Source organism: Mus musculus, chromosome 17, assembly GCF_000001635.26.
Source record: "Mus musculus strain C57BL/6J chromosome 17, GRCm38.p6 C57BL/6J".
NCBI classification, from domain to species: domain Eukaryota; kingdom Metazoa; phylum Chordata; class Mammalia; order Rodentia; family Muridae; genus Mus; species Mus musculus.
Window position 1 is genome coordinate 25,918,451 of NC_000083.6, and position 27,157 is coordinate 25,945,607.

Consider the following 27,157-nt stretch of genomic DNA (forward strand, 5'->3'; position numbering starts at 1 on the left):
CCCCCAAAGCCTTTCTGAGCAGGGCTGTCACCCTGGGACGCCCAGTTAAATACCAGTCAAGGCTGCCTGGCTGTGCAGAGGTCTTTTCACATACCCTGCAAAGTAAAACCATGACTCTTCCTTTCCTGCGCTGAAGATGCCTGCTGTGAACTGAAGCTGAGAGGTGCTTGGGGAGGACTTACAGAGAAGATCCAGCGCTACTGTTCAAAAGGAAGGGTCCTCCACTGATGTCCTGGCAGTCATCACCCTTGACAAGTCCTAACTGCTAAGAGTGGTAGATGTCTTACCTACACACTCAGCTGTTATTTACCAGACCGCCAGTACTCAGAGCAGTAAGACAGGGCTAACAAGACCCCAGAGAATGAAGTAAAAAAGCAGAGTAAAAGGGACTCGGGAAGCGACCAGGAAGGTAGAATTAGTCCAGTGATATAAGATGACAGGCCCACTGCACATTAATTCCTCCGGAGTCAGCAGCCCCTGTGATCCAATCCCACCCACTGTTAGCTACGATTTTACCTTAAATATCTAAATTAAGAGGCAAGCTCAGGCAAGTGCCAGTGATGCAATCTACCTTGTGTATTTTTTGCCATGCACCCGGAAGTTAACAAAAATCACATCGCAGCAGACCTATTTTCTCCCTGCACAGGGTGCGGTGTCTCTGAGCAAACCCCTCCGGCGGCAGTGCGGTGAGCACCGGGCCCGTCGTGCGGTATCTGCCGCGCGGCCCATTCCAGGCCCTAATGGACTCCAAAGACCTGCTGCTGTGACTTCTTAGTAGCCACCAGGACCCGCGCCCGCTTGCCGACGGCTCCTCAAGGCAGGGCCAGAGGATACCGCAGCGACACGCGCAGAGGCCGCCCGCTCCCGCGACAGGCCGCTCCCACCTCGCGCGCCCACAGCCAACCCCGGCCTACCGTTGCTGTAGGCGTACGGGGATTCAGCTGCGCCGTCCTGAAGGCTCTCCAGGATCTCGCCTTTGCCCACGTCGCTGTCGCCCACCAGCAGGAACTTGAGCAGGTAATCGTAGCTCTTCACTGGACTGCCCTGGGTGCCCATCCTCCCGCCCGCCGCACCGCGGCCCACGGCACCGCCGCCAGACCTGCGGGCGAAGGCTGGTGAGCGGCCGTGCGGTCAGGACGCTGATGCTCCCGCCCGCTGGCCACCGCCCCCAGTGCACCCGCCCCGCTGCCGCCAGCTTCACCTCAGCCTCCTAGCCGCCGCCGCCGCCGCTGCCGCCGCCGCCACCCGCCGCTTCCCGCACGGCACCGCGCAGCCCCGCAGCCCCGCCCCCGGATGCGCCGCCGCCATTGGCCACCCTCCGCCGGCCCTCTCCGGGCCATTGGCCTGGCAGCCTGGCCGTCACGGTCGCCCCGCCCCCACGTCGCCCCACACAAGGTGCCGCCCAGCCCACGGTCGCCCCGCCCTGCCCACTCGCCACTGCTACTGGCCCGCTGCCACCCTCTTTCTCACTTCTGTTGGTCTACATGCTTGTCTATCACTGAAGTCCCGTCCCCGCTATTTCGTACACAGTGTTGCTGAGGCTGGCGTTTTTCCCCGCCTCCTCGCTGTGACCATTGGCTACTTCCCACTGATTTTCCGAAATCATTGGTTGCTCTTGCATGTCCATCCCAACCCCTACTGCTTCCTGCAGGATGCCTCAGAGCCATAGTAGCCGGGCACCGACCTGCAACATCCTGGCCTCCCGCCCCCTCGTCATCACCATTGGCTACTACTGCTAAGGCATTTGTGCCATCTAACATCGATCATAACCTCCTAGGCCCACCCCTTTCCTAATTCGGGCCAATCAAGAGTCAAACATTACACAAGTCTACCCTTCCCCCCTCGTGGACAAGCGGAAGGGTAGAGATAACTCCTGCTTCAGCTGAGTCCCGGGAGGAGGGTGTTGGAAGGGGGCAGGTTATCTATCAAGCTGCGTTGGCCGGCCGCTCTCACAGAGACCCAGAAGGGAAGTAACAAAGTTCGTCGTACACTGTGGGGCTCGCCTTCCCTGAGGGCAGGGCGGGGACAGCCACTTAGTGTTCGCCCTGGAGGGGCAAGCCTCTCTCCCTTGTGGGCTGTTCCAAGGGGTGGGACTTCCTCCTGGCTGCGGAGTGGGCGGGGCCGCTACTGAGTGTTTTGGCACAAGGATGGCGGCTGAAGTCCACCTCTGAGCTGTCTCTTGTGGGGGACATCCTTCCCAAAGCGGATCCTGAGGGCTTGGACCAGCGACTGAGCAGCGTTGGCCCGGTGAACTCCAGGATGGGCAACGCATTGCATGTGCACACTCGGTCGGCCAGCTCCAAGGCTGGAGGGCCACGGACAGCGTTCTTGGTTAAGAGTGCATTCACAAGTCACATAAATAGCAAAAAATTTAAAACGTAAAACATAAGCCGGGCGTGGTGGCGCTCGCCTTTAATTCCAGCACTCGGAAGGCAGAGGCAGGCGAATTTCTGAGTTCGAAGCCAGCCTGGTCTACAGGGTGAGTTCCAGGACAGCCAGGGCTATACAGAGAAACCCTGTCTCAAAAACCCAAAACCAAACCAAACCAAACAAAAAACAAAAAAAACCGTAAACATAGATTGGGACCAACGCTCTTGCACTGTAAGCCTAACAGTATGAGTTCGATCTCCCTCCGGTGACTGACCATCTGTAATCTCCATCTAGCTCCGGCTCCTATAATAAGAAAGAAAGGAAGTAAAGATAGGAGAATTTGTCCAGCAGTTCAAGAGCTACCTGGCCTGGTGTAAGCCCATTTTAACAGGGGGAAAGGCTGCAATGACTTCTGAAAGTTATCCTCTGACCTCCACATACCTCCACATGCTGCAGTCACACATATACTGTACCTTGGAACAGTTTTTACACAAACTTCCTGAACATTGTCAGATAATAGATAAAGTGTGTGTGTGTGTGTGTGTGTGTGTGTGTGCATGTGTGTGTGCATGTGTGCACGCAGAGGACCCGGGTTCAATTCACACATGGCAACTCACAACTGAATTCACACATGGCAGCTCACAACTGTCTGTAACTAGTTCCAGATCTGACACCCTCACACAGACAAATGTGCAGGCAAAACACCAATGCACATTTAAAAACAAGTATAAGAAACTGATAAAATGAGGGATTGGATGAAGAGTTGGTTTAGAAGTTCAGAGCACTCGTTGCTCTAGTAGAGGATCAGGGTTCAGTTCCCAGCACCAACTTGTTAGCTCACAGTCATGACTCCAGTTCCAGGCAGGGATCTGATGCCTACTTCTAACTTCTCCAGGACCAGGCACATTCTTGGCACACTTACATACATGCAGGCAAAACAATGAGACACATATATCATTAGAAAACAGATGGCAAGCAGGTGTGTTGATATGGTGAAAAGTATTACCCATAAAAAGGTATGAAGACTGGCACAAGAATGAATTTTTTAAAGGACTTTATTTATTATATGGAAGTACACTGTTGCTGTCTTCAGACACACCAGAAGAGGGCATCGTATCCCATTACAGATGGTTGTGAGCCACCAGGAGGTTGCTCAGGACCTTCGGAAGAACAGTCAGTGCTCTTAACCACTAAACCATCTCTCCAGCCCCAAGAATGAATTTGGACAGGGCATGTAAATCCCAGTACTGGGAAAGCAGAGGCAGGCCAATCTCTGAGTTTGAGACCAACCTGGTTTACAAAATGACAGTCAATCAGAGCTTGTTACACAGAGGAACCCTGTCTCAAAAACAAAATGAAACAAAAAAACCAAAACCAAAAACCCCAAAACTCTGTGATGGCAGAAGTTTATAAGCCCAGCTGCTTGGGATGTTGAGACAGGAGGCCAAGAAAGGATAACATCAGTGCCGACTCGGTGCTGCTCCTTCACATGACCACTGAACACAAGTCTGGGCAGTGTGCCACCAGTGATGAGGTGCCCGCTGAGCACAGATGTGTCCACAGCTGACAGCTCTCCTGGCTGCTGGGAAGGCAAGGACCTCCTCCTAAGCAGGTTAGGTGGGTGACACACGCCTATAGTCCTAATACTCGGGCAGGAGGATTGCCATGAGTTCAAGACCAACTTGAGCTACATGACAAATCCAGGTTTACTGAAGGTACTGGATAGATGGCTCAGCAGTTAGGAATGGTTGCTGTACTTGGGCGGGATTGGAATTTGGCTCTCAGTACCACAGCACATGACCACCTATACAACTCCATGGTCAGGGGATCCAATGCCCTCTTCTGCCCATCTGAGCACCTGTACTCACTCACAGTCATGTCAACAATAGACAAGCAGGGTGAAGCTGAGTTGCCATGTGTGGTGGCCACAGAACTTGAGGGAGCTGTGACTGGACAAGCATGTGGAAAGGCCAAGAAGTCCATTTGACTCACATACTGAAAACTGTCTCTTTAGCTGTGTGACCACTTCAGTGACACTATTCAGTTGGTTTTCCCAGATTGTACAGAATGGGAGTCATTGGACAATCCCTCAGGAGAAAACAGACTGAATTAATCAATCAGTGGATGTCAGGTTAGCACAGACTGACTAATCAATTGGTGGATGTCAAGTTTGTGTCAGGCAGTTAACAAGTCTGCTGATGCTAAAAACTAACATTAAATGTTCAAAGGTGAAATTAGAATTCAGTAATTCCAGGTTATATCCCACCAGCTACTTAAGAAATGTGAAAAACATACACACACACACAACCAGCCAGGTATGGTGGCTCACACCTCTAATCCCAGCACACTTGGGATTCTGATGCAAGTTCAAGACTGGGCCTACAGAGGCCCAGTCTCCAAGAAAGAAAGAATTAAGAAAAAAACCTACAAGGGGTGTTTTCTCCAAGGGACTGTTAGATCCAGGCCTCCTCTCCAGCAGCAGGTACCCTTCCTTCATTCCAGCAGCCCCACACTAAGTGACTACCTCCCTCCTAAGCTGAAGACAGAGCCTTTACTGAGCGTCTTGGCCCTGTGAACACTGCCACTTGGTTTGACACAATATTCAGGAAATATTTGTGAGGGGATGGTGCCTGAGAAATGGCATCAGAGCTCTCCTCACCTGCCTTCAGGGACAGGTTTTCCTGCTATTCTCTTGGTCAAGGGTGTGTAGGGTGGAGGCTCCTGAGTCCTGGAAGGCAGAACCACCCTAAGGCCTTCCAACAGAACTTCTCAGCTCATTCTGACTCTCCAAAGGATCCCAGAGGTAGTACCTGTATCTTTTTCTTTTCTTTTTTTTCCTGGCTACATTTTGTCCAGGAGTGGCCAATCCCTGAGCTCTGGATCACATAGATTTCATAATAAGATTAGTTAAAATTAATTAATAATAAAGTCCTGCCGGGCATGGTGGCGCACGCCTTTAATCCCAGCACTCGAGAGGCAGAGGCAGGCGGATTTCTGAGTTCGAGGCCAGCCTGGTCTACAAAGTGAGTTCCAGGACAGCCAGGGATATACAGAGAAACCCTGTCTTGAAAAACGAAAAAAAAAAAAAAAAAAAGTCCTGATCCTCAGCTAATGAGTAGTTGAGAACAGAGTCCTGGAGGGCCACAACCTGGTTACCAGGGAGATCCTCCCTTATAGAGGCCACTCTGCCCAGACACGTGAGCTTTGCCTCTGTTCTGATAGCTCTCACCCCCTGTGCTGGCTGTAATGATGGTGAGAGTCTTTCTTTAGAGGTGTGAGGTTTGAAATAGGGATGTTCACCCATGGGGGCTGAGACTAACCTACCCCCCCCCTTCCAGAGACACACACTGGCTGTGACAATTGAAGTCAGCTGTTAGCCTGACTATACTTAAAGCACACCGAGAAAACTGATCACACTTTATCTCTAGGCTATCCATCAGAATATTTCCAGAAACAGAGATGGGCCTTTGAGTCTGAGTGGACTGAGCAGCATGGTGGCCCACACCTTATTTCACAATTTGTCAGGCAGGACTCATGGGAGGTAATTAGTAGATGAAGTCATGAGGGTCGCTCCCATGGTGGCATTAGTGGCCTTAAAGGAAAAATGAGCTAGCACACTTGCTTTGTTTCTCACAATGTGATGCCTGGAACCATGTTGTTTGGCAAAAATGCCCACAGCCAGATGCTGTGCCAATGGCCTTAGATTCTCAGCCTCTAGAACAAGACAATGAACCTCTATTGATAACACATCTGGGCTCTTGCATTTTGTTATAATTAAAAAGAGCAAACTAAGACCAACTTCCCCACTCTGGGTGGGACCCTAAGTCCTCTGAGAATTCTGGGAATCATACAAGGGGACAGACCCTAGGCCCAAAAAACCATGTGTCCAGGAAGCTTAGGAAGTAACCACAAAACATTTCAGTTTGGCTGGAAATTGGCAGTTGACAGTTGGCCTAGCATTCATGACATCCTGGGTTTGATCCTTAGCACTCCATAAATTGTGTTATGTAACTGTAATCCCAATACTCAGGAAGTAGAGGCAGGAAGATCAGCAGTTCAAGGTCATCCTTAGCTACGTAGCAAGTTGAGACCAGCCTGAAACACATGATACATATTTCAAAAAAGAAATGTTTCCGCCAGGCATGGTGGCGCATGCCTTTAATCCCAGCACTTGGGAGGCAGAGGCAAGTGGATTTCTGAGTTCGAGGCCAGCCTGGTCTACAGAGTGAGTTCCAGGACAGCCAAGGCAACACAGAGAAACAAAACAAACAAACCAAACAAAAAACAAACAAACAAACCAAACAAAAAAGGCAATGTTTCAATTACTCAGAGGTCCTGGCCTTAAGACTGGAAACAAGAAGCCCTAGAACCTCTCATAAGTAGACAGATTCAGACATAGTGACGGACATGGCAGCTAGTGGAGACAGAATGAAGTCGGGCCATGTTCATGTCCCAAGTACCTGCAGACAAGCTTCTTTCAGTTACAAAGGAGGGCAGATTGTGATAGGAACCCTGACAGCTCCTGGGAAAGGCACCTGTCCATCAAAGTAATGCCCACCCAAACATCAGCCCTTGTTGTTAGACATACATGAGCTATGTCTGAGAATCATCAGAAAAACCTCCATGGGCACAGCTCTCTGCAAGAGGCAACTGTTTTGGCTCCAATGGCCAGTGTTCATTTGGCCAGCTCTGGTGCCAGGCCCTGACTGGTCCTCAGAAGGGCAGACAGCCCAGTACTCTGCTGCACACGAGGACAGCTGCCAGACTAATCTCATGACAGGGCCAGCTGGGCTGAGGTCAGAAGCTCTGCCTGATGTGAGTACAGGAGTGAAAGGATGAGAGCAGGAAGCTAAAGGATGGGTAAGGGTGGCCAGGCAGAGTAGGGAAAAATGCATGCACAGAAGTAGTAATCCGTGTGCTGCTGAGTCCAAAGGGACCAAGAGACAAGTGGAAGGCCTGCCTAGAGTGGAGCACCTAGTATTGCATGTGACAGCCATTTTCAGCAGGCTCTCTCTGGGCACAGGGTCACACAGGGCCCTATGGCACTCCCCAGTTGGCTTATACTGATCCTTTGTGGAGTCCCAGGCTAGAAAGCAACTGAGGGACCCTTCTTCATAACCAGGATGACAGGCCTGGAGGCATCTGAAGACTGCAGATGCTAAGAGTCAGTTGAAGATGTGTGGTATTGGCACACTCCTTCAGTCCCAGCACTAGGGAGGCAGAGGCAGGCTGATCTGTGTGTGAGCCAGCCTGGTCTACAGAGTGAGTTCTGGGATAGCCAAGACTACATAGAGAAACTTGTCAGTCCAGGGCAGAGCTCTGCTTTGTTTGGAATCCACATAGTCAAAGCCCAGATTAGACAACCCCAGCCCTTCCAGACTGTATCCCAGCTCCCGGAATCTGGGTGAAACTATGGCCAGAGGCACTGAGGCTCTAGCTCTGTTCACCTATCTATGACGTCTTCAAGTACCTAGGGCTGCAACTCAGCAGAGCCTCTGCAGAGGCCTTAGGCAGGAAATGATGATAGTCACCTGGGGTAACCCAGTGCCCCACCTAGCCCACCCACCTAGAGCCTGGCCAGACGAGCAGGACACCCAAGCTGGTACTCCAGATTCATGAGATTTTTATTGTCATCACAGGATCAGGATTCATCTTCACCAAAACCCTCCACTGGCTGCTTAAGAGTGGCTGTGACCTATAGCAAGAGGAAGCAGGCACAGACAGACCAATGTCAATAGTCCCAAGTGCCCCTGAAAGACAGGCTGGGCCGGCTGTCCCCTCCTGCCCACAGTAGACAATTCAGGCAGTGAGGTTTCCTGCCCCCTAGGGACTAGCTCACATGGGGTCCCACTAAGTGTTAGGGAACCAACCCTGGCCATTTCACCACCCCAAGATCATTCACACAATGAGCCATGAAGTGCCTGTCCAGAAGGAAGCTATCTGGTCCCATAAGGAGTCTATAAGAGAACATAGAATATTTTGCCAAAGGGCCTATTCATACATGGAGCACTAGCCAGGTTGGCAGGTATCCAATCACCTCAGTTGATATAACTTCAAGCAAAGGGTACCCAAAGGCCTATTAACAGCAACTTCACAAAGCAATCTCCAGAGTAGCAAGTAAGCCCAATGAAGTACAGGGTGAGGGATTAGTTCGAGGGGCTAAGGGATCAGCAGCTGCCTGTTTCCCAATGGAAATGTTCTGCGGAGGCTTATGAAGTACACCAGGTGCCCAGGAGTGCTCCCACCCAATAAAGCAGCCAAGAGCACCTGCCAGCATATCCCACGGGGTCCGGGAACTCCTAGGAATCAGGCTCACTGTAATGACTACAAAAACCATGTGGGTCCCTACATAGGTGATACTAGAGCAGTGGTTCTCAACCCTTTGGGGTGGGTGTCATATGACACTTTCACAGGGTTCACCTATGACTGTCAGAAAACACAGATATTTATATTATATCATGATTCATAGCAGTAGCAAAATTAACAGTAATGAAGTAGTAATGAATATAATTTTATGGTTGGGGTCACCACAACATGAGGAACTGTATTAAAGGGTCAGCTTTGGGACGGTTGAGAACCACTGTGCTAGATAGAGTGCAGGACTGAAGCTGGCAGGGTCCGAGAGCAAAGTAGTAACTCAAGGGTAAGGCCTGCCTACATTCAGCACACAGAGTGTTTGGTTGGCCCTTGTGGGACCTGAGATGACCCCGTGGTCAGTGCTGTCCTGGCAGAGAGGAGGCGTGATGGTTGTGCAGTAGCTATGGGTAGGCTGTGTCCAGCTCCTCAGTCCTGTTTGTCCTCTCTCTGCCTCCAGGGGTAGATGAGCTCTCCGAAGACCAGCTTTCGGCACAGGGTACCCCAGGAGTGCTTGGGATGGCAGCCACAGCGAGGCAGACGGTAGATGTGCATCACATGGTTATAGGACAGGGGGTTTATCTGCAAGGGCAGGGGAGATATCAGTAGGGTAGTGGTCCTGGGTGCTTCAGCTGTGTCTACAGAAGAAGCTCTTGAGGGCTGGCACCCTGGGCCTGACTGGCTCTCTAGAGAATCTTTAGCAAGACAAATGTAGGGCAAACCCAGACAAATGTTTGCCTATGGAATAGCCATGCTATCTATCCTTAGAGAAGCAACCATATAGCACTTTGGTCCCCTAAGGAGGGAATGATGGCAGGGGAGTTCAGTGTCTGCCCTATCCTAGAATCTATTCTGTTTCTAGGCTTCTGGGAGGAGGAAGAAGAGGAGGAGGAGGAGGAGGAGGAGGAGGAGGAGGAGGAGGAGGAGGAAGAGGAGGAGGAGGAGGAGGAGGAGGAGGAGGAGGAAGAGGAGGAAGAGGAGGAAGAGGAGGAAGAGGAGGAAGAGGGGGAGGAGGAGGAAGAAGAGGAGGAGGAGGAGGAAGAAGAAGAGGAAGAGGAGGAGGAGGAAGAGGAGGAGGAGGAAGAGGAGGAGGAGATCATGCCAGATGCTTCTGCATCTAAGAGTCTTGGACTTGGACCAAGGTACAACTCAATACCTGGCAAGTCACCCCAAAACATGTTCTGCTCCCTTCACGGGGACTGGAATCTGTGACTGAAAGAGTCAAGGGTTCAAGACCAACAGGAAATGACTACTTGTCATGAGGCCTTTGTAAAGTCATTTCTGTTTTATCACAATCTTGAGCACTATGGGACTCAGGGCAGCTTCATGATGTCTCTAGCCAAGTATGGGCACTCCACCCACAGGCTGGACTAGATATCAACTATGTAGATCACAATAAGTAGCCATAACTCTGCTGGGGAGGCTCCAGACAGTGAGTTATAGTGCTCAGATGCCAGGGAACCTATCCCTTAGCTCCACTGGGTCCTTCTACCTCTATGTGACCTCTGGCTGCTCTAACACCACAGTATCACACCAGCTGTCCCAGGACACTGGGGAGTCTGATGGAAGGTGGGGATCCCGGGTCCGAGTAGCAGTGAAGCATAGAGAGTTCTTACCTGCATCAGGAGGCGGAGGGGTCTGCCTGCCTCCTTTTCCAGAACTCTGAACTTCACACCAGCTATAGGAAAGCAAAGGATTTAGGAAGGAAGGTGGCAATACCCAATCAGCTTTCACTGGTCCCACAGAACGCTATGGGTCAGCAGAGGCTGCTGTAGATGGCAATTTCGGATGCTTCTAGCCCCTTTGAGCACACCCAGGAGGCAGCAGACCTGCCTGGGAACACAGGGTTCTCTCCTCCTCTACTTTCCCAGCTGCCTCTATGCTGGGTGGCAGATGCCCTGTTAATAGTTCAGTGCCCTACAGCTTCTGTGTCTGTGACTTAGGAACCCATAGCACCCCTGGCCTGTATTTTGAGTTCCAGGTCTAGGAAATGCCCAGGAAGGTTCCTTTTTTTTTTTTTTTTTTTGGTTTTTCGAGACAGGGTTTCTCTGTATGGCCCTGGCTGTCCTGGAACTTACTTTGTAGATCAGGCTGGCCTCGAACTCAGAAATCCGCCTGCCTCTGCCTCCCAAGTGCTGGGATTAAAGGCGTGCACCACCACGCCCGGCAGGAAGGTTCTTAAAAGAGCAGGAAATGGGACAGTTGTGGTGGTGCATGTCTTTAATCCCAGCACTCAGGAGGCAAAGGTAGGTAGAACTCTGTTGAATTCAAAGCTAGCCTGGTCTACAGAGTATGTTCTAGGACCAACAGGGCTACACAGAGAAACCCTGTCTTGAAATAAATGAGCTGGAAATGAAGCTTACTTAAAGCCAGTAAGTGGGAAGGGTCAGAACCATGGCCTTCCAAGCAAAGTAACTGCTCTGCCCCATTTACTGGCTCCAAACTTAGGAGGAAGAGGTTCTGCATCCCAGGCTATGTCTGGGGCTACTGTGGCCCACCTGCTTTTGTGTTCTGAAGTGAAGAAGTGGGGGCAGAGGGTAAGTGAGTAGCATTGCAAATGAGACTCTGACCTGGGTCCCCTGAGGTCAATGGAGAAATTAGCTAGAAGGATGTTCACAAAATGTTTTATAGGCATTCAGCAGCAGGGAGATGCCTGAAGGCAGACTTTGAAATTGGTTCAAAGCCATGGAATCTGCATATCCCTATCAAAAGGGTCTGAGCTGGCTGGAAGAGTCAAATGGGTCTACTGGTCACCTTAGAAATCAGCTGAACTGGTGTTGAACATTGGCTATGCCAGGCGATCCTAAAGTCCCTGGTGTATCCAAAGCCCTAGGGACAAATGGGTTGCTCATGATAACCTCAGGCCTAAAGGAGATAAAGTCCCCTCAGGGACATGGGACCAGGATGTAGAGATTCAGAGAGACAGCTCGGGTGATAGGCGATGATTACACACAGTGCAGGATGCTCCTGCTGCAGTCTAGCAGCCCTCATTCCGGCCTGTCCCTCCAAGAGTAAGGGTCATCAAAAAGCAGACATAACATAGAATCACATGGAGGCAGACTTCTCTAAGTCTGATCTATATCCTACACAGACTCTGCAGCAAGCCTCACGTATTACAGAAAGGGTGATGCCTTGGGTCTTTATGTCTCTGAACTTTACTCTCCAGGGAGAGAGAAAAGATAGCATGTGCCCAGGACCAAGCCTGTCTTCATGGCCCTGCCTATTATGCCACACATACCAATTCTTTCAGGAAGGAGACACATGAAGTTGGCACAAGTGTTTTATAAGTCCTATGGATACATTGTATCATCTGTCAGAAGCCAGACCACCAGCACCCAACACTTACCTGCCAGCCTGTAGGGTCGGCAGAGTCGAAGGCCAAGGGAGTATAGTGGCAGGGAATTGATGAGGTCTACAAGTAGATGGATTAAGCCTTGCACAGTGATCACCAGGAGCCGGAGCTGTAGCAAAGGTGACATTCAGGGCTGAGGGCACACATTAAACGGGCCTAGGAGGAGAGCAGCCCAATAGGCTCACCTCTAGAGGAGGGCTCCTCTATGACCCCATCCACTTACTATGGGTCCCAACCTCCCCTGTAGCCAGTCTTCTCCAGGACGGAACCCCCAACTGCTTTAAGACCAGTACATAGTTTCCAGAGAGTTCAGAACAGCCATGCTGATGTGAACCCAAGAGGTAGATAGCCTGTTTCCTGTGTGCCTGGCTCAGGCAGTGACCAATCCCAAGTTGTTCTGTAGGCCCCAGGGCAGGAGGTACTGGGCTCACCAGGGTGAATACCAGGTAGTACAGAGCGGTGGTGGGTAGCAAGAAGACCAGGATGGTGAAGAGCAAGGTCCCAATGAAGAGCTGCAGGGAAAAAGGACCAGCACACCTGGCACCACAAGATCCAGGCCAGGGAGGCAACTCCATCACTGCCCACACACATCTTAAACTGCAGTTGAATTTTTTGGTCTCCTGAGCTAGCAAGGGTCAGCATGTTCCCTTTACCATGAGGAGTGTGTGTCTACATACCCTGTGGACCTGGGGAAACAGGCAGTAGGGTACATAGGTAAAAATGATGTTAGGGGAAACTTCATGTATCACATCTGGGTAAGCAAATGGAATAAGCCAAAGCAGGTCCTATGCCCACCTTGGTAAAGTCTGTAGGTCTGCAGGTACCTCCCCCTAGGCCAACTGCTGGAAGCTAGCTGCAGGATAGGAGTAGGTTGGTCCTTGGTAGGGTCTAAGTAGCTGCCCTGGCAGGGTCAGCAGGCTCAAAGCTGTAGGTACCTGGTCAAGGTCATAGGAACAAGAATCCACTCGCTGGCGCAGAACATTCCACTTCTTCCCCCGGAACAGACGCCAGAGAGAGGAAAGGCCATAGATCTTCAGGCAGTACAGCCTGTAGGTCACATGCTCATGAGGCCACACTTCACCCATGAGGGCCACACCTCACCTATTCGCTCAAACCCTGTTGAGCGCCCACTTGCACTTACACATACCTGGCACCGTAGACATAGAAGCAATAGATGTGGAAGGTGAGAAGGGCGATGATATCCGAAAAGATGGACAGAGCAACAGTCAGTCCAAGGCAGGCTGAGAGTCCCACATGCCACAGGATATGCTCAATAAAGGGGGACATAAGGTGGATATAGCCTGCAGGATGGGGTTCAGCCATAAGTAGTGCCCACCAAGGCACTGGGAGCCCATGCTTCTGAGAATGGCTACCTAATACTGCTGGATATGGGTGAGCACAAGCCCAGCCACTGGACCTAGACTTCAGCTTGAGACTTCAACTGGCCTGACACAGTTGGCTTCATACAAACAGGAGGCCAGCAAATGGAAGCAGGAGGAGAATGGGGCCTGACTAGGGTTGCCTGCTCTCCTCAACCTGCCCTGCTGGGCTGCCCAACCCTGCCCAGCAGGCACTCACTTATCCACAGATGGATGTGGTACAGGAAAAAGCGGCCTAGCACCTGATCCAGTGCCCGATTCATCTTGAGCCCAGCAGGAGCACCCATCAGCCACTGCAGCAGATGCTGGAGCTCCTCAGCCACGCGCTGCAGGGACAGGGAGCAGGGGGGGATGACACGGTCACAGAGGCAGATGAGTAGGCAGGGATGACATGGTCACAGAGGCAGATGAGTGGGCAGCAGGGACATGGAGCAGGGGGGATGACACGGTCACAGAGGTAGAAGAGTGGGAAGCAGGGACATAGAGCAGGGGGGATGACACGGTCACAGAGGCAGATGAGTGGGCAGCAGGGACATAGAGCAGGGGGGATGACACGGTCACAGAGGCAGATGAGTGGGCAGCAGGGACATGGAGCAGGGGGGATGACACGGTCACAGAGGCAGATGAGTGGGCAGCAGGGACATGGAGCAGGGGGGGATGACACGGTCACAGAGGCAGATGAGTGGGCAGCAGGGACATGGAGCAGGGGGGGATGACACGGTCACAGAGGCAGATGAGTGGGCAGCAGGGACATAGAGCAGGGGGGATGACACAGTCACAGAGGTAGATGAGTGGGCAGCAGGGACATGGAGCAGGGGGCGATGACACGGTCACAGAGGCAGATGAGTGGGCAGCAGGGACATGGAGTAGGGGGGGATGACACGGTCACAGAGGCAGATGAGTGGGCAGCAGGGACATGGAGCAGGGGGGGAATGACACGGTCACAGAGGCAGATGAGTGGGCAGGTTGAGGATTGTCTAGAGTGGACTCCCACCCTAGCCAGTCTCTCTGGGCAGAACAGAGGCAGCCTGCACTTCCTTCCAAGGTTCAAAATCATTGTCTATTTATTTAAACAGGGTCTCCCTATATAGTTCTGGCTATCTTAGAACTCGCTGTGTAGACTCGGATGCCTCAAACTCATAGAGATCCACCTGCCTTTGCCTCTAAAGTGCCAGGATTAAGTTAAAGGTGTGCACCAAAGTCTTCTAACTTTGGACAGAAACTGTTTCCCAAATTTGTCTGGCCACTGGACCCCTGACCCCTGACCACAGATGACTTCCAAGATCCTGGTTTGAGGAATCTTCTAACAGGCTGGAATACATAAACCAATTCCTTGAGCGAGCGTGTGTCCCCATGAGACATCTACCTCAACCTGAGAACTCCCGTCATCCTCTTATACTGCTACATTAGCCCTGGACCCATAGGGTCCTAAGTCTATGAAACCTGGATATTGCTGAGGTGGGACAGACCATGGCTCAATTCAAACCATACTTGGGAAATACTGAAGGCCCCCATTAAAGACTTCACTGTACCACTTGCTACCAGAGGTTAGGGCTACCCAGCAATGGGTAGCAATCTTGGGTGAGTGAGAAGGTGTTGGGCTTATCAGAGACTTGGCAAGCAGGGGAGAGTGCCGGAGGGCAGGGGCCCAAAGAAAAGACGAAACTGAGTGCAGTGAACCCATGGGGACGTCAGCGACGAGCAGGGTAAGGGACGGGATGTCTGGCTAAGGGACGCTCTACTCTGTCACCAAGGTGAGGCCATAGCAGTAATCCTGTCTGTCTGTCTGTCTGTATGTATGTATGTTTTTGAGACAGTTTCTTTATATAGCCCTGGCTGTCCTGGAATTCACTGTATAGACCAGGCTGGCCTCAAACTCATAGAGATCTGCCTGTTTCTGCCTTCCAAGTGCTGGGATTAAAGGTCTGCACCACCACTGTCTAGTCCTCAAGAGTAACTCTTATATCCCTACATGCTCTTCTCAAAGCCTCTTGCAATCCTGTGCAAGAGCCTCAGGACCACCAGGGAGGAGAGCAAAACCTTCTTTATAAATAGGTCTTATTTAATATTTAAAGGATAAAAGCCTGGCAGCAGAAAAAGACTCCATTTTTTAATTAAATATTTATGGGTGCTTTTTTTTTTCCCCAGACAAAGCTGGCCAAGAAACAGAATATAGAAACAGCCTCACCCGTTCACCCAGCTCCAGCTCCTCTTTCCTACTGGGATGACCTCCACAGATCTCACAAAGCTGAGAGGAGCCCACTGCTGCCCCAGATTCCTGGCCTGGCAACAAACAGACCCAGCAGGCATCCGCACTGACGGAGCAGAAGAGAGCCCACAAGACTTCCACGGAGACACTGCTTTGACTCTACTGAGATGAGATGGAGAACCGAGACGTTCCATGGCCAGGTAGAAATGAGGTGAAGGAACCAGCATGAATGTGCTGTACATACCGTGTACGAGAGCATGGGGAGTAGAGAGGACAGCCTGTGCCTCTTGTCTCCAGTGTAAGAGCAATCTGGCAATAGTGTGGACAGCCCAGCAACAGCCCCGAGCCAGAGTTGTGCTAAGGTTGGCTTTCATCTGGTATATAAGCTTAGCATGGAAAGGGGGCCCATGAAAGCCTCAACCAAAGTGGCCCTCAGACACTGCCACCTTCAGGAAGGGGCAGCAGGCAATTCACCAATGCTGCCCTGAGAGACATAGGTCCCAAGAGCTAAGAAATATCTCAGGCTGGGGCCAAAGGCTGGGTCTCTAGGGTGAGGACAGGGAAGAGCTGTTCCTGCCAGCTGAAGGACTGCCCAAGAGGATTCCCAACCCTCAGGAAGCTGGGCTCCACCCAATCCACTCACATCAGCCACAGGGACCAGGGCATTGGCCAGCTGTCCAATTCGGTTATTGCTGTGGAGCCAAGAGAGCAGCAGCAAGCCAAGGGCCACATCCAGTAGCACAGAAACCAGCATGTTGGCCTTCCTGGAAGGAAAGTCAGGGAAAGCACAGCTACAGACACAGCCTGAAAGGCCTGGCTGCAGGCACAATGCAAAGCGGAGAGGAAGAAGAGGATGGGCCGCCCCCTTCCTTGTATAGGAAACCATACCTCATCAGCTGCATGGGATTCTGGGCTTTCTCCGTGCTGAAGATGAAGGAGAGGTGCTTCAGCCGGTGATGGAGCTGCTCACAAGTGGAGAGCTTGCTTCTGATGAAGGAAAGTGGCCACAGCTTCCATAGCCTGGGGGGAATATAAGGGCTGAGACTGACACCTCCAGCCTTAGGTTCCTTGGTTTCCCAGCCTAGGTTTCTCACTCTAGAAAGAAGACCCGGAGTCACTCACCCTGAGCCCTTTGGTTCCACTTGAAGGCTCAGCAGGGCCCAGGCAAATGTGAAGACCAACACAGCCAAGCACGGATGCATAGATGTGAAAAGCACAGCACCTTCCTGCCCCCAACCCCCAGCCGTGCTTACTGCTACTACAGAGCTGGACCCCTCGCAGAGCCTCAGGCATACCTGAGCTCCCCAGCCAATGCAAAGATGAGTGTCAAGATAGCTGAAAAGATAGCCAGTCGTGGTAGCACGTGCCTTTAATCCCAGGACTCAGGAGGCTGAGGCAAATAGATCAGCTTAGTAAGGGCTACCCTTTCCCCGAAAGATGGCCAAAAAAGTAGAGGGGGAGGGGGGGACTAGGTCATCTCTCATCCACCCAAGACTTGCCCTGCCTACTACACGGTAACCCAGCTCAGCAAGGTTCTCCTGGGCTTTCCAGTAAGACTGAATTCCTCACAAAGGAAGCATTGAGACATTTCCACAGATGCTCACATAGTAAGAGATGTCTTCAAGCCAAGGAAGAAGAAAATACCTGATAGCAATTGGCTTGTGTGAAACAGAGCAGGGTCAAGGAAAGAGCAGCAGCGCCGGGCGTGGTGGCACACGCCTTTAATCCCAGCACTTGGGAGGCAGAGGCAGGCGGATTTCTAAGTTCGAGGCCAGCCTGGTCTACCAAGTGAGTTCCAGGACAGCCAGGGCTACACAGAGAAACCCTGTCTCGAAAAACCAAAACAAACAACAAAAAAAGAGCCTAGTGTTACTCAGCATTCTGAGGACTTAAGGACTTTTCCATTTTGCATTATTACCTGAAGCCAGCTGTGGGAAAAACAGAAAAGAAGGGGAATGGGCAGCTCTGTGTCCTCATGGGTCAACCCAGGTGGGGCAGATATTGGCCTTTAATCCCAGCACTCCGACATAGAGTTTGAGGCTAGCCTAGACCACATAGTGAGTTCCAGGCCAGCTAAGGCTATACAGCTGAGACCCTGTCCCAAGCACACAACAATCGTAAGCTAAGCTGAAGAGATGATGATCTGGAGCACTTGCTGCTCTTATAAAGACTCAGGGTTAATTCCCAGCACTCACATGACGGCTTAGGACCATCTATAACCCCAGTCCAGGAGATCTGTCTTGGACTTAATTTGTGGACCAGGCTGGCCTCGAACTCAGAAACCCAACTGCCTCTGCCTCCCAAGTGCTGGGATTAAAGGTGTGCACCTCCACTGTCTGGCTATTTGTAATTTTTTTTTTAAGTGCAATAACCCAGTTTTGTGTTCACCAGATTTCTTCTCGGTGCTTGAACTGTCTGCGACCCATAGTATACCCAAGTGGATGGGCCTCACACAGTCTTCAGGAATAGCAGCCTCTACTAGGACATCCTCTGAGATGCAAAGGGAGGGAGGTAAGAGGAGAGCTGAGTCCCAGGAACATGAGCCTCAGGATGGACCCTCTGGCTCTCAATGCCACTACACTGAAGGGAGAGCCTGTGGTTCTCAAGGGTCCAATTTCTTGTCCTACCTTTCCCATCTGAGGCACCTACCGGCAAGCACTAGCTGCTGAGATCAGGGACAACAGAGAAGCCAGCAGCAGGCAGACAGGCCCAGAGGCCCGCTTTGCCAACTCCACAAGTATGCTGGCCTCCACTCCCTCTGATTGCCAGTGGCTCAGGCGTACGGGTCTCTCATCAAATTGGTCATTTCGGAAGAGCACCTCGCTGCGTGCCACTGTGTCAAAGATGTCAGCTAGGCCTCCGGTGCTGGCTGTGGTGTCTCCCATCTGGCAGGCAGGCAGGACTGGAGGCGGATGCAACCAGGAGAGCAGCAGCTTGCGCTGATCATAGAAGATGAGCATGACCTGCTCTTCGGGGTGCATGTCCAGAGGGTTAGACATCTGCGGGTAAGTGGCCTTGCAGCTCCAGAGTCTGGTACCCCTCTCCCGGCAGAGCTGCAACCAGGGGTCATGGGAGAAGATGGTGCCCAGGCCCTCCAGGAAATTCCCCAGGCTCTCCTGCGGTTCCTGCTGACGGTGGCACCAGGTCCCTAGCACAGCCACTGGTACTTGACTGGCCTTCTGCACCTGGGCCAGGAGCTCCTTGACTTGGATGGGGATGAAGGGAAAGTGCACCACGGCCAGGATCACAGCACTGCTCTGTCCTGGAACCCATCGTCCCACTAACAGGCCACTGTCTGCCGAGGCACAGCACGTGGGGAAGAAGACCTTGAGCACCATGCTGGGGGCCCTGCAAGAGACGAGAAAGGGTTGGTTTAGAGCTGCTGTGGCTGGCAGCATAGTGCCTGCAAGATGCTGTACCCTGCTTACGAACCATTCACCCAGCCACACATTGGGAAAGCACAGTTCTGGATTCGGTGGGTCATGGCTGTGCATCTCCCAGGGACTGAACTCTTCCCATCACTGCCCCAGGAAGCAGCAGCTGTATGTGTGATGGCAGGGCAGTGCTTCCACACGTTCTAAGGCCAGCAGCCTGAAGCAGGGCAGAGTGAGGTACTGGACAGATGCTGTTGACTGACAGCAGTGTGGGGCTGAGCCTGAGGGCTTTAATGAGAAAGGCCTCCTTATGAGTGTCATATGAGCATGTACACAAATGATAACTTTAGCAAACCAGAAGCCAGCCAGCTGTGTAATGTACACCTGTGATTCCAGCAGTGGAGAGGTGGAGGAAGGAGTGCCAGTTCAAGACCAGCCTTCAAAGGAAGGGGTTGGGGGAGATGGCTTTTGACTATAGTCTCAGTACTTAGGAGGCTAAAGCAGGGAGACCACTGGGTTCAAGATTCAAGACAAGGCTAGGCCTACACATGAATTTCAGGGAATCCTGGCATACAAAATAAGGCCCTGTCTCAAACAGCAATAAACTAGATTTACACAAGCAAGAGTTAAGATAAAATTTAAACCTGGGACTGCAGAGCCACTCAGAGCTTTAGAGTTCTCGTCGCTCTTGCAGAAGACCTGAGTTTGATTCCCAGCACCCAAATGGTGGTTCACAACCATTCATACCTCCAGTTCCAGCAGACCTAGCACATGTGTGGTTACATACGTGCAGGCAAAACCTCATATACGTAAAGTAAATTTAAAAGGTATTAAGCCTGTTTTGGAGGGCCAGGGATGGTTTTCAATGACAGAGTGCTTGCCTAGCATGGCCAACATTCTGAATTTAATCTCAAACACCACCAAATGACCAAAAATAAAAATAAAAGCGAGGGGCTGGAGAGATGGCTCAGCAAATAAGAGCACTGACTGCTCTTCCAGAGGTCCTGAGTTCAAATCCCAGCAACTACACGGTGGCTCACAACCGCCCGTAATGAAATCTGATGCTCTCTTCTGGTGTGTCTGAAGTCAGCTACAGTGTACTTAAGATATAATAAATAAATATTTTTTAAAAAATAAAAAAATAAAAGCGAACCAAACAAACTTGTTTCGGGGCTCAGGAAAACTGGATGCACACCTAGATCACTGGTCCTAAGGCTGCGGGTAAGGCCTGCTTAAAGGAGCCGCTCCTCCTGTGACACGGACCATGTCCTCCTGTTGCTGCTGCCACAAACTCATCAATCCCGAGCTCCGCCTAAGTCAGGATTTGAAACTCCACCAGTTCCCATCCTGGAAAACTTGGTCCTCCAACCTCCAAGAAATCCTATATAAGTTTGCTTCTCACTCAGTTTTCTGCTACTTCTAGCCCAAGCAGAGGTAGCTGCCATCTTGTGTCTTTCCCAATAAATCTCTTGTATGAGGCTTGTTGTGTGGTGTGACTTTGTGCTTGCTATTCCTTGGCTCCAGACTGCCAGGACACCTTTGCCTTCAGAGCTGTAACACAGAGACTCAGTCTCAGAAAGTAAGTAGAGAAGAGGCTGGAGGTGTAGCTCAGTGGTAGCGGCTCTGCTCTGCCCTCTGCTCACCTGAGGTACCTCTGGGTAGTACTCCTCTTTCTCTGGAATCCTTGGCAGACACCCCAAGATGGGGCTCCCAGCAGAGCAGTATTTCTCTCCATGAGAGAATGTCAACGCATTTTCTGTGAGGGAACAGCAGCCCTCCTGACCTCTCAGGCTCTTGGTGTGAGCATTAAGAACCACCACAGGGGCACCACCACAGGGGCTGGAGAGATGGCTCAGCGGTTAAGAGCACTGACTGCTCTTCCAAAGGTCCTGAGTTCAAATCCCAGCAACCACAAGGTGGCTCACAACCACCTCTAATGAGTGAGATCTGATCTGATCTGATGCCCTCTTCTGGTGTGCCTGGTGTGCTTACATGTAATAAATAAATAAATCTTTAAAAAAAAAAAAACCACCATAGTAGCTACAAATCCTTTACTCTGTGGACCCCACTCTGTTCCTTCCACAGAAAAGGTGCTGTTTGGAGATTGTGGGTGTCCTCCACTTGTGCCTGCTGATCTGAACTGCTGGAATGGTTGGCAAGGTTCAAGTGCCTACATATGCCTTTCTTTAGTCAATACCGCATCTTGCCCATGTGAAGTGAAGGACACAGCAACCATGAACAAAGACCCCATTTTTGGATCCTTTCCTGAGGGAGGCCCAGATCTTGGGCTGAAGCCTAGTTTCCTGGTCTAGTGTCTGCACAAAACAATTGGAGTCGAGGGGATAGACAGTGACACAAGTGGTGGTGGTAGCTGGCCCATAGACAAATGGCCAGAGCTTGAAGGATCCAGGTGCAGCTGCTCCCTTCCTGTCCAGCCCAAAGCCGTCACATGGACAATGTGGCAAAGCTTTTTGGTTTTGATATTGAGGACTAGACCTAGGGTCTCATATGAACTATAACCCAGCCCAATGCTGAGAGGACTAATGGGACCCAGCACTGTAGGACTTCCAAATGCTGGTGCTGATTAAAAGAACAGTCCAAGCCTGAAAAAGCCGTTAAAGAAGTCTCGGGAAGCCTTTCCATAGAACTCTGAGTCAGAAGTCTCCAGGAAAACAAAACTCCAAAGAACCCGGAGGAAGCAGGCAATTGGTAGGTGTCCATAGGGAAAACCTGACGCCCAACACTAGGGCAGGCTAAATCCCCATAGCCAGTGTCAAGAACCAATTTCTCTTGTCCCTTCAGTAGGAACTGACTCCAGAAGGCCATGACATGAGGCACGGCTAAAAATACTAGAGCCATTCCGCCTGTAAGAGCCCCGGCGGGTCACTGTCATAGGGAACCCTTCAGCCCAGCCCAAACTCTTGTTCAACAACTTTGTAAGGACACACCAGCTCAGTGAAATATCATTTGACTCTCTGGGGGAACACTTCACATGAACTAAGGAAAAATGCTCACAACCGTGTAGGAAGAGAAATGCCCTTGATCTAATTATAAACAGATGTTTCAAAGGTTGGTTTGGAGTCTGCTCACAACTCGTGAATCCACTGTGCTATATACACACTGTGTCTATGCACATCCTCCTTGTGGAGTATGCTTCATTTACAGTTTACCTTAAAGCAAAAAAGCTCGGGTCAAAGGAAAGAAGGTGCAAGGCAGAGAGAGGTTGGAGCTCTGATCTGTGGGGTACTGAGAGAACTCAAGTTGAGGCAAATCCCCACCCTCACTCCCATCTCAGCCTCCGGATGCACTGAAGTGTAAGAAGGAGTGTGCTTACACTGGGCTGCTGGGATCCCAGCAGCAGAAAATGATGATGAAAGAGCAGGCGATCGATACAAGAGGTGAGAGGCTGGAGCGAGAAGGCAAAAACCTGGGATGCGTGAAGGCCTTTAAAGATGCTGATTAAAAGAACAGCCCAAGCCTGGAAAAGCTACCTTTGCTAAGAAGGAGTCAGTTCCCTCCCCGACAGCCCATTCCCAGGAGGGTTAAATAAGAGGCCCCAGGAAGTCTCTTCACAGAACTCCAAGTCAGACTTCAGCAGCAGAGCTACTGCTTACTTCCCCTGCAAGGAACAGGCTTGAGGGATGGCCAGCCCAGTTAAGAGAGACCTGGGACACATCATAGCTGAAACATTACTTTGTGAATCTTTGAGAGGGTTCATATTTACCCCACGTTCAAACAACAACAACAACAACAAAACCACTTTTCTGACTAGGGATGTAGTCAGTTGGTATGGAGCCTACCTAGCCTGCACCAGACCCTGTGTTGAGTCCCCAGAACCTCATAGACCAGTAGTAGCAGTGCATATCTGTAATCAGGAGGTGGCCAAAGGACAATCAAAAATTCAAGGTCATCCTTTGCTACACTAGGATTTTGAGGCCAACCTAGCCTAAAAGAGAACCTGCACAGAAACACATTTTCCGCCTCTGTAAATGCTTTCCTTTTTCATTTCAAAAGGAGGGGGTAATCTGTTTCTGATCTTTACTGGAGTGGATAAATATGAGCCTCTCAGCCAGTGCCCCAGGAATCTTCCAGCCAGTTCCCGGCCTGGAGGGGAGGAGGGGCCTCTCGGTGCCCTCAAGTTCCGGAGAGCAGGCCCAGACCCACAACGGGTGCCGCTGAGCCTGGAGGTCAGCTGCGTGGGTGGCCGCCTCTCCCTCTATCCCGGCCTCAGGTTTCCCATCTCAGAGTCTTTAGGACCAAGAGGCCTGCGCTACCTCGGGATTTCCTCCTCTTCCTCTCCCGGCCCCGCCACCCGCTAGTGCTCACCAGCTGGTCCCCGGGGCCGCGTCCCCGAGCGGTAGGGAAGGAACTGGGTTGGGCACTGCGTTCGGCGGGCCCGGGAGGACGACCGTGCTTGCGGCTCCCAGGCCCGCCGCGGGACATCAGCACCATTTCCGCCGGCTCCGCGGCGTTGTCGCGCGACGGTCCGGTCCCCAAACATGCCCGGGCTGTCCATCGCCTGAGCCCGAGAGTTCCGCGCGCGCGGCTCCTGTCATCAAAGCTACCCTCGCTGTAAATATCCTGAAAGGTCCGGTGGATCCAGCCTTTGAGGACCATGGTAGCCGCTTTGTTCTTACCGCCTGGCCTCCTAAACCCAGGCCCTTCCATCTGTTTCTATCCATTGCGAGTAGGGTGCATGCAGACCCGTGTGGGCCGCATAGTCTGAAAGCAATACCCCTAACAACGCAGTAACTAGTGTTTATTGAGCATCTACTTACAAGCAAAGTTTCTTTCATTGTCCATTAATCCCCCACAACATAATGAACAGGGCATATTGATTTAGCCTGCAGGAGTGACATGTGTGTTGACCTCAACGTCCAGATGACAGGCTGGGTGCCACCCCACACCCTAAAGGAGCAAAAGCAAGGAGCTTTTTCTTGCTTCTTCCCACATGAAGAACATGGGTGAGACCAGATTCTCAATGAGTAAGCTCTTCAAACACACACACACACACACACACACACACACACACACACACACACCCCTCCCCTTCCAGATCTCATCTGTAACATGGGAGGAAAGGCTACTGTTTTCCTGTCTTGAATGGAAGGGTATGAAAGAACCTGTGCTACCCAGAACCGTCCCAGCACCCCACCTAAGTGCTCAAAAGTGGTTTGGACCTGGATTGAAGGGAAAACTGAAGGTATCTTTCAAAACAGGGAGTGTCCAGTAGAGGACCTGCCCTTGCTATGTGCCCTACCAGGACACATGTTGGCCTTACCCCTCTGATTTGCCTACTCCTTACCTCTCTGTTGGGCCCAGAGTGCTGTTGGAGGCTCAAGAATGGGAATATTTTTGAAGCTGGGGGGAACACTAAGGGACCACACCCTTCCCCTAAACTGCCCAACCCAGCCTAGCCACACCCTCCCTGCCTGCCTGCCTGCCTGCCTCTGATTAGGATGTAGGGGTTGGACACCTGGCAGGAGATCTTGCCTAGCTATCTGCTGGCAGACAGCCTCAGCACCCAGGATCTATAGCTTCAAGTGTTGCCTCAAAGCTCAGGCCTCCCGAGACCCAAGCTAGCAGAGCCAGGGACTGAGTGGCCCTTGGGTTTTAGGGGCATGAAAACCTATGAGCATACTTAATAGGGAAGTGGAGATGGCCCAGTTTAGAACCTCATCAAGAAATGGTGATTCATGGTTTCTGTGTAGACAGGGGCACTTGCCAAGAGGAAATCACAAAGCCAGCTAAGACCAGGTATCAGGAAGACGGCTCAGCAGGCCCCAAGGAGCCTACCAACCTTCCATGATAGTACAAAGGACTCAGGCCCGGCCAGTCCTAGCAAGGGGCAATTTCCCCCAGAGCCTACCCCTCAGGCCATCTCCCCCAGATACTGGTACAACTTGATGCAGTTGTCCCCTGCATCTGCCACCACTAGTTGGCCCTGGGGTGCACAGGCCATACCCAAGGGCCTCTTTAGTCCCTCCAACTGCAAACAGATGGGTGGCCCAACCCGGGGAAACAAAGTCACTTGGTGCCTCTGCTCATCAGCCACAATAATGCTACCCTCTGCATCAGAGCACACACCTGCTGGGTGGCCAAAGTTATGCCCAGTCAGGGTTCCTAGGGAGCCCAGAGGCTGGTGGGCACTGCCAAACAGCTGTACATCCCCAAACTCTTCACTCACAGCAAAGCCCCCATCAGGCCCTGGACCTACCCAACAAGGGCCCTCCAGACCTAGCATGGAGGTTGGAGCAAGGGGCTCCCAGGTTGGTCCTAACATGAAGCTGTGAACAGTTCCAGGCAAGTAGTCTGTCACCAGGAAGTGTCCAAGAGCATCCACAGCCAGCCCTCGGGGGGACAGGAATGTGCCTACAGTCACCCAGCGGCCCTGGGGTTCCCGGGAAGTGTACTGGAGAGCATACACAGCCCCGTGAATGAGGTCACTGACCACCACAAGCCCTGCAGCTGTCACCGCCACATCCTCTGGGACAAAGGCTCCAGTTCTAGGAATGCAGCAGGGTAGTTGACAAATGGAGCGTCCCTCAAGATCCAGCACATGGACACAGGATGCAACACCAGCCGTCAAGAAGAGCAGACCATCTGGGGAGCAGTGCAGGCCTCGGGGGCTCCCTGCAGCCCCTGCTGGCACCAGGATTTGTCCCAGCAGGCGAGGCTGCCGAGAGCAATTGGCATCTCTAAGTTGGTCCAGCCTGAGATCAAGATGTCAGGGGTAGGTGGCTGGGGTAGGGGCAGCCCAGGAGGTCAAGGTGTCAGGATAGATGGGAGGCCAGGGGCAGCAAGCAGTCGCGGCCTTGGCTTCTTTGCAGCTGCAAAAGAGTTGGAACATCCATGCATGCAGATGGTGGCTCATGGGCACTAGCACCCTCCCGTTGTAGATGAAGAGCTGGGGAGTGGGGGTGGGGGAGGGGGAGGGGGAAGGGGAAGGCTGCTGCATTGTATCTGAGTGCTCACCTGGTTCCCAAGAGCAGCAACCACACAGGTGTCTGGGTGTCTGCAGCAGGGGTCTGAGAGACACCACACACTCAAGAGGGGCGGAGGTTTACCTCTAAGGCTCAAATCGCATGCAGAGCTGTGTCCTGCCTAGGGAAGGAGGAGGCAGATAAGCTGCATTCCCCAGCCCTGGGATGACTCCTTCACTGAATGGCCTAAGCTCCTGTTAGTCCCCCACTACCATCACCACTACCACTACCACCACCACCACCACCACCACCACCACCACCACCACACACACACACACACACACACACACACACACACACACAGCCCCTCTGCTTCAGCCAGGGAGACATCTAAACCCCAACCTCCCAGGGCTCTCCACCAGCTCCTCATCCCTTCCACAGAGATCAGGATATGATACTTCTTACCTGGGGCTAACTGGCCTCAGGGCTTTAGGTCAGGCCTCTGTTGTTGGAGACAGCCTGGGTGTTTGGGGAGGGGCGGGAATGGGGAGGACGGCTAGGGGAGGAGTCATCAGACAAGTTTCCTGCAGGGACAAATTGAGCTGTTTGGGCTGAGTCCCCAGTCTCCAGGCCTGCACCCTCTGGCTTGGGTCTACTGCTTTGACATAGCTCCATCGGGCAAGACAGGAGGCACCTCAGTCCTCTACAACTATAGGCCACCCCTCCAAGTAGGACATTTGTGTCAGGACCACATCATTTTTGTTTGTTTGTTTGTTTTGTTTTGTTTTTCGAGGCAGGGTTTCTCTGTGTGGCCCTGGCTGTCCTGGAACTCATTCTGTAGACAGGCTGGCCTCAAACTCAGAAATCCACCTGCCTCTGCTTCCCAAGTGCTGGGATTAAAGGCGTGCGCCAACACTGTCCAACCCAGGACCACATCGTGGTCGCCCTCTTGTCAGCTCCACCAAGAAGCTGAAGTCAAGCTGGTCCTGCCTCTTCCTGTGAGTCTAGTGCTGCTGCTGCTTCCCAGGATCAGAAAGCAGGGTGGCAGGTACAGGGGGCGCTGAGAGGACGGTGCCTCAGACTTAAGACCTGAGGTACCTTGGACCCCTGGCTCTGCCCTCAGCGGTGCCCCAGGAAGCCTCCAGGTCAATGGTGCCCAGCTAGCTTTTGTCAGCCTTGGCCTAAAGCCCCACAGC

General features: G+C 52.0%; 3 protein-coding genes across 13 annotated transcripts in view; all 3 read right to left on the reverse strand.

The window, feature by feature from the left end:
- Rab40c (Rab40C, member RAS oncogene family) overlaps positions 1-1,264 on the reverse strand; it is a 37,601-nt gene extending 36,337 nt beyond the window's left edge. Inside the window, exons 1-2 of the mRNA NM_139154.2 lie at positions 1,202-1,264; positions 915-1,099 (exon numbers count right to left, since the gene is read on the reverse strand). Of these exons, the coding sequence (NP_631893.1) occupies positions 915-1,056 (142 nt within the window). The 5' untranslated portion in view covers positions 1,057-1,099; positions 1,202-1,264. The remainder of the gene's footprint in view (positions 1-914; positions 1,100-1,201) is intronic.
- Positions 1,265-7,969: 6,705 nt separating this feature from the next.
- Pigq (phosphatidylinositol glycan anchor biosynthesis, class Q) lies at positions 7,970-24,431 on the reverse strand. 11 transcript variants are annotated; one of them, XM_017317256.1, is made up of 13 exons: positions 20,682-20,868; positions 20,234-20,589; positions 18,314-19,012; positions 16,553-16,684; positions 16,308-16,428; positions 15,644-15,823; positions 13,655-13,781; positions 13,224-13,377; positions 13,012-13,123; positions 12,508-12,588; positions 12,071-12,185; positions 10,341-10,402; positions 7,974-9,306 (listed from the first exon to the last, which is right to left on the reverse strand). In XM_017317256.1, the coding sequence occupies exons 3-13, from the start codon at positions 19,000-19,002 to the stop codon at positions 9,154-9,156; spliced, it is 1,926 nt and encodes a 641-aa protein (XP_017172745.1). In that variant the 5' UTR covers positions 19,003-19,012; positions 20,234-20,589; positions 20,682-20,868; the 3' UTR covers positions 7,974-9,153. The 11 variants fall into 11 exon arrangements, 7 of the variants coding, with proteins under 7 accessions (NP_001277954.1, NP_035952.2, NP_001344521.1 ...); NM_001291025.1 differs by lacking the exons at positions 20,234-20,589; positions 20,682-20,868 and adding an exon at positions 23,365-23,539 and having other exon boundaries at positions 7,970-9,306; XM_006523664.4 differs by lacking the exons at positions 20,234-20,589; positions 20,682-20,868 and adding an exon at positions 24,344-24,431 and having other exon boundaries at positions 7,977-9,306.
- Nhlrc4 (NHL repeat containing 4) lies at positions 23,783-26,481 on the reverse strand. The gene is made up of 2 exons (NM_001039038.2): positions 26,427-26,481; positions 23,783-25,868 (listed from the first exon to the last, which is right to left on the reverse strand). The coding sequence occupies exon 2, from the start codon at positions 25,319-25,321 to the stop codon at positions 24,911-24,913; it is 411 nt and encodes a 136-aa protein (NP_001034127.1). The 5' UTR covers positions 25,322-25,868; positions 26,427-26,481; the 3' UTR covers positions 23,783-24,910.
- Between the last annotated feature and the right edge of the window lie 676 nt (positions 26,482-27,157).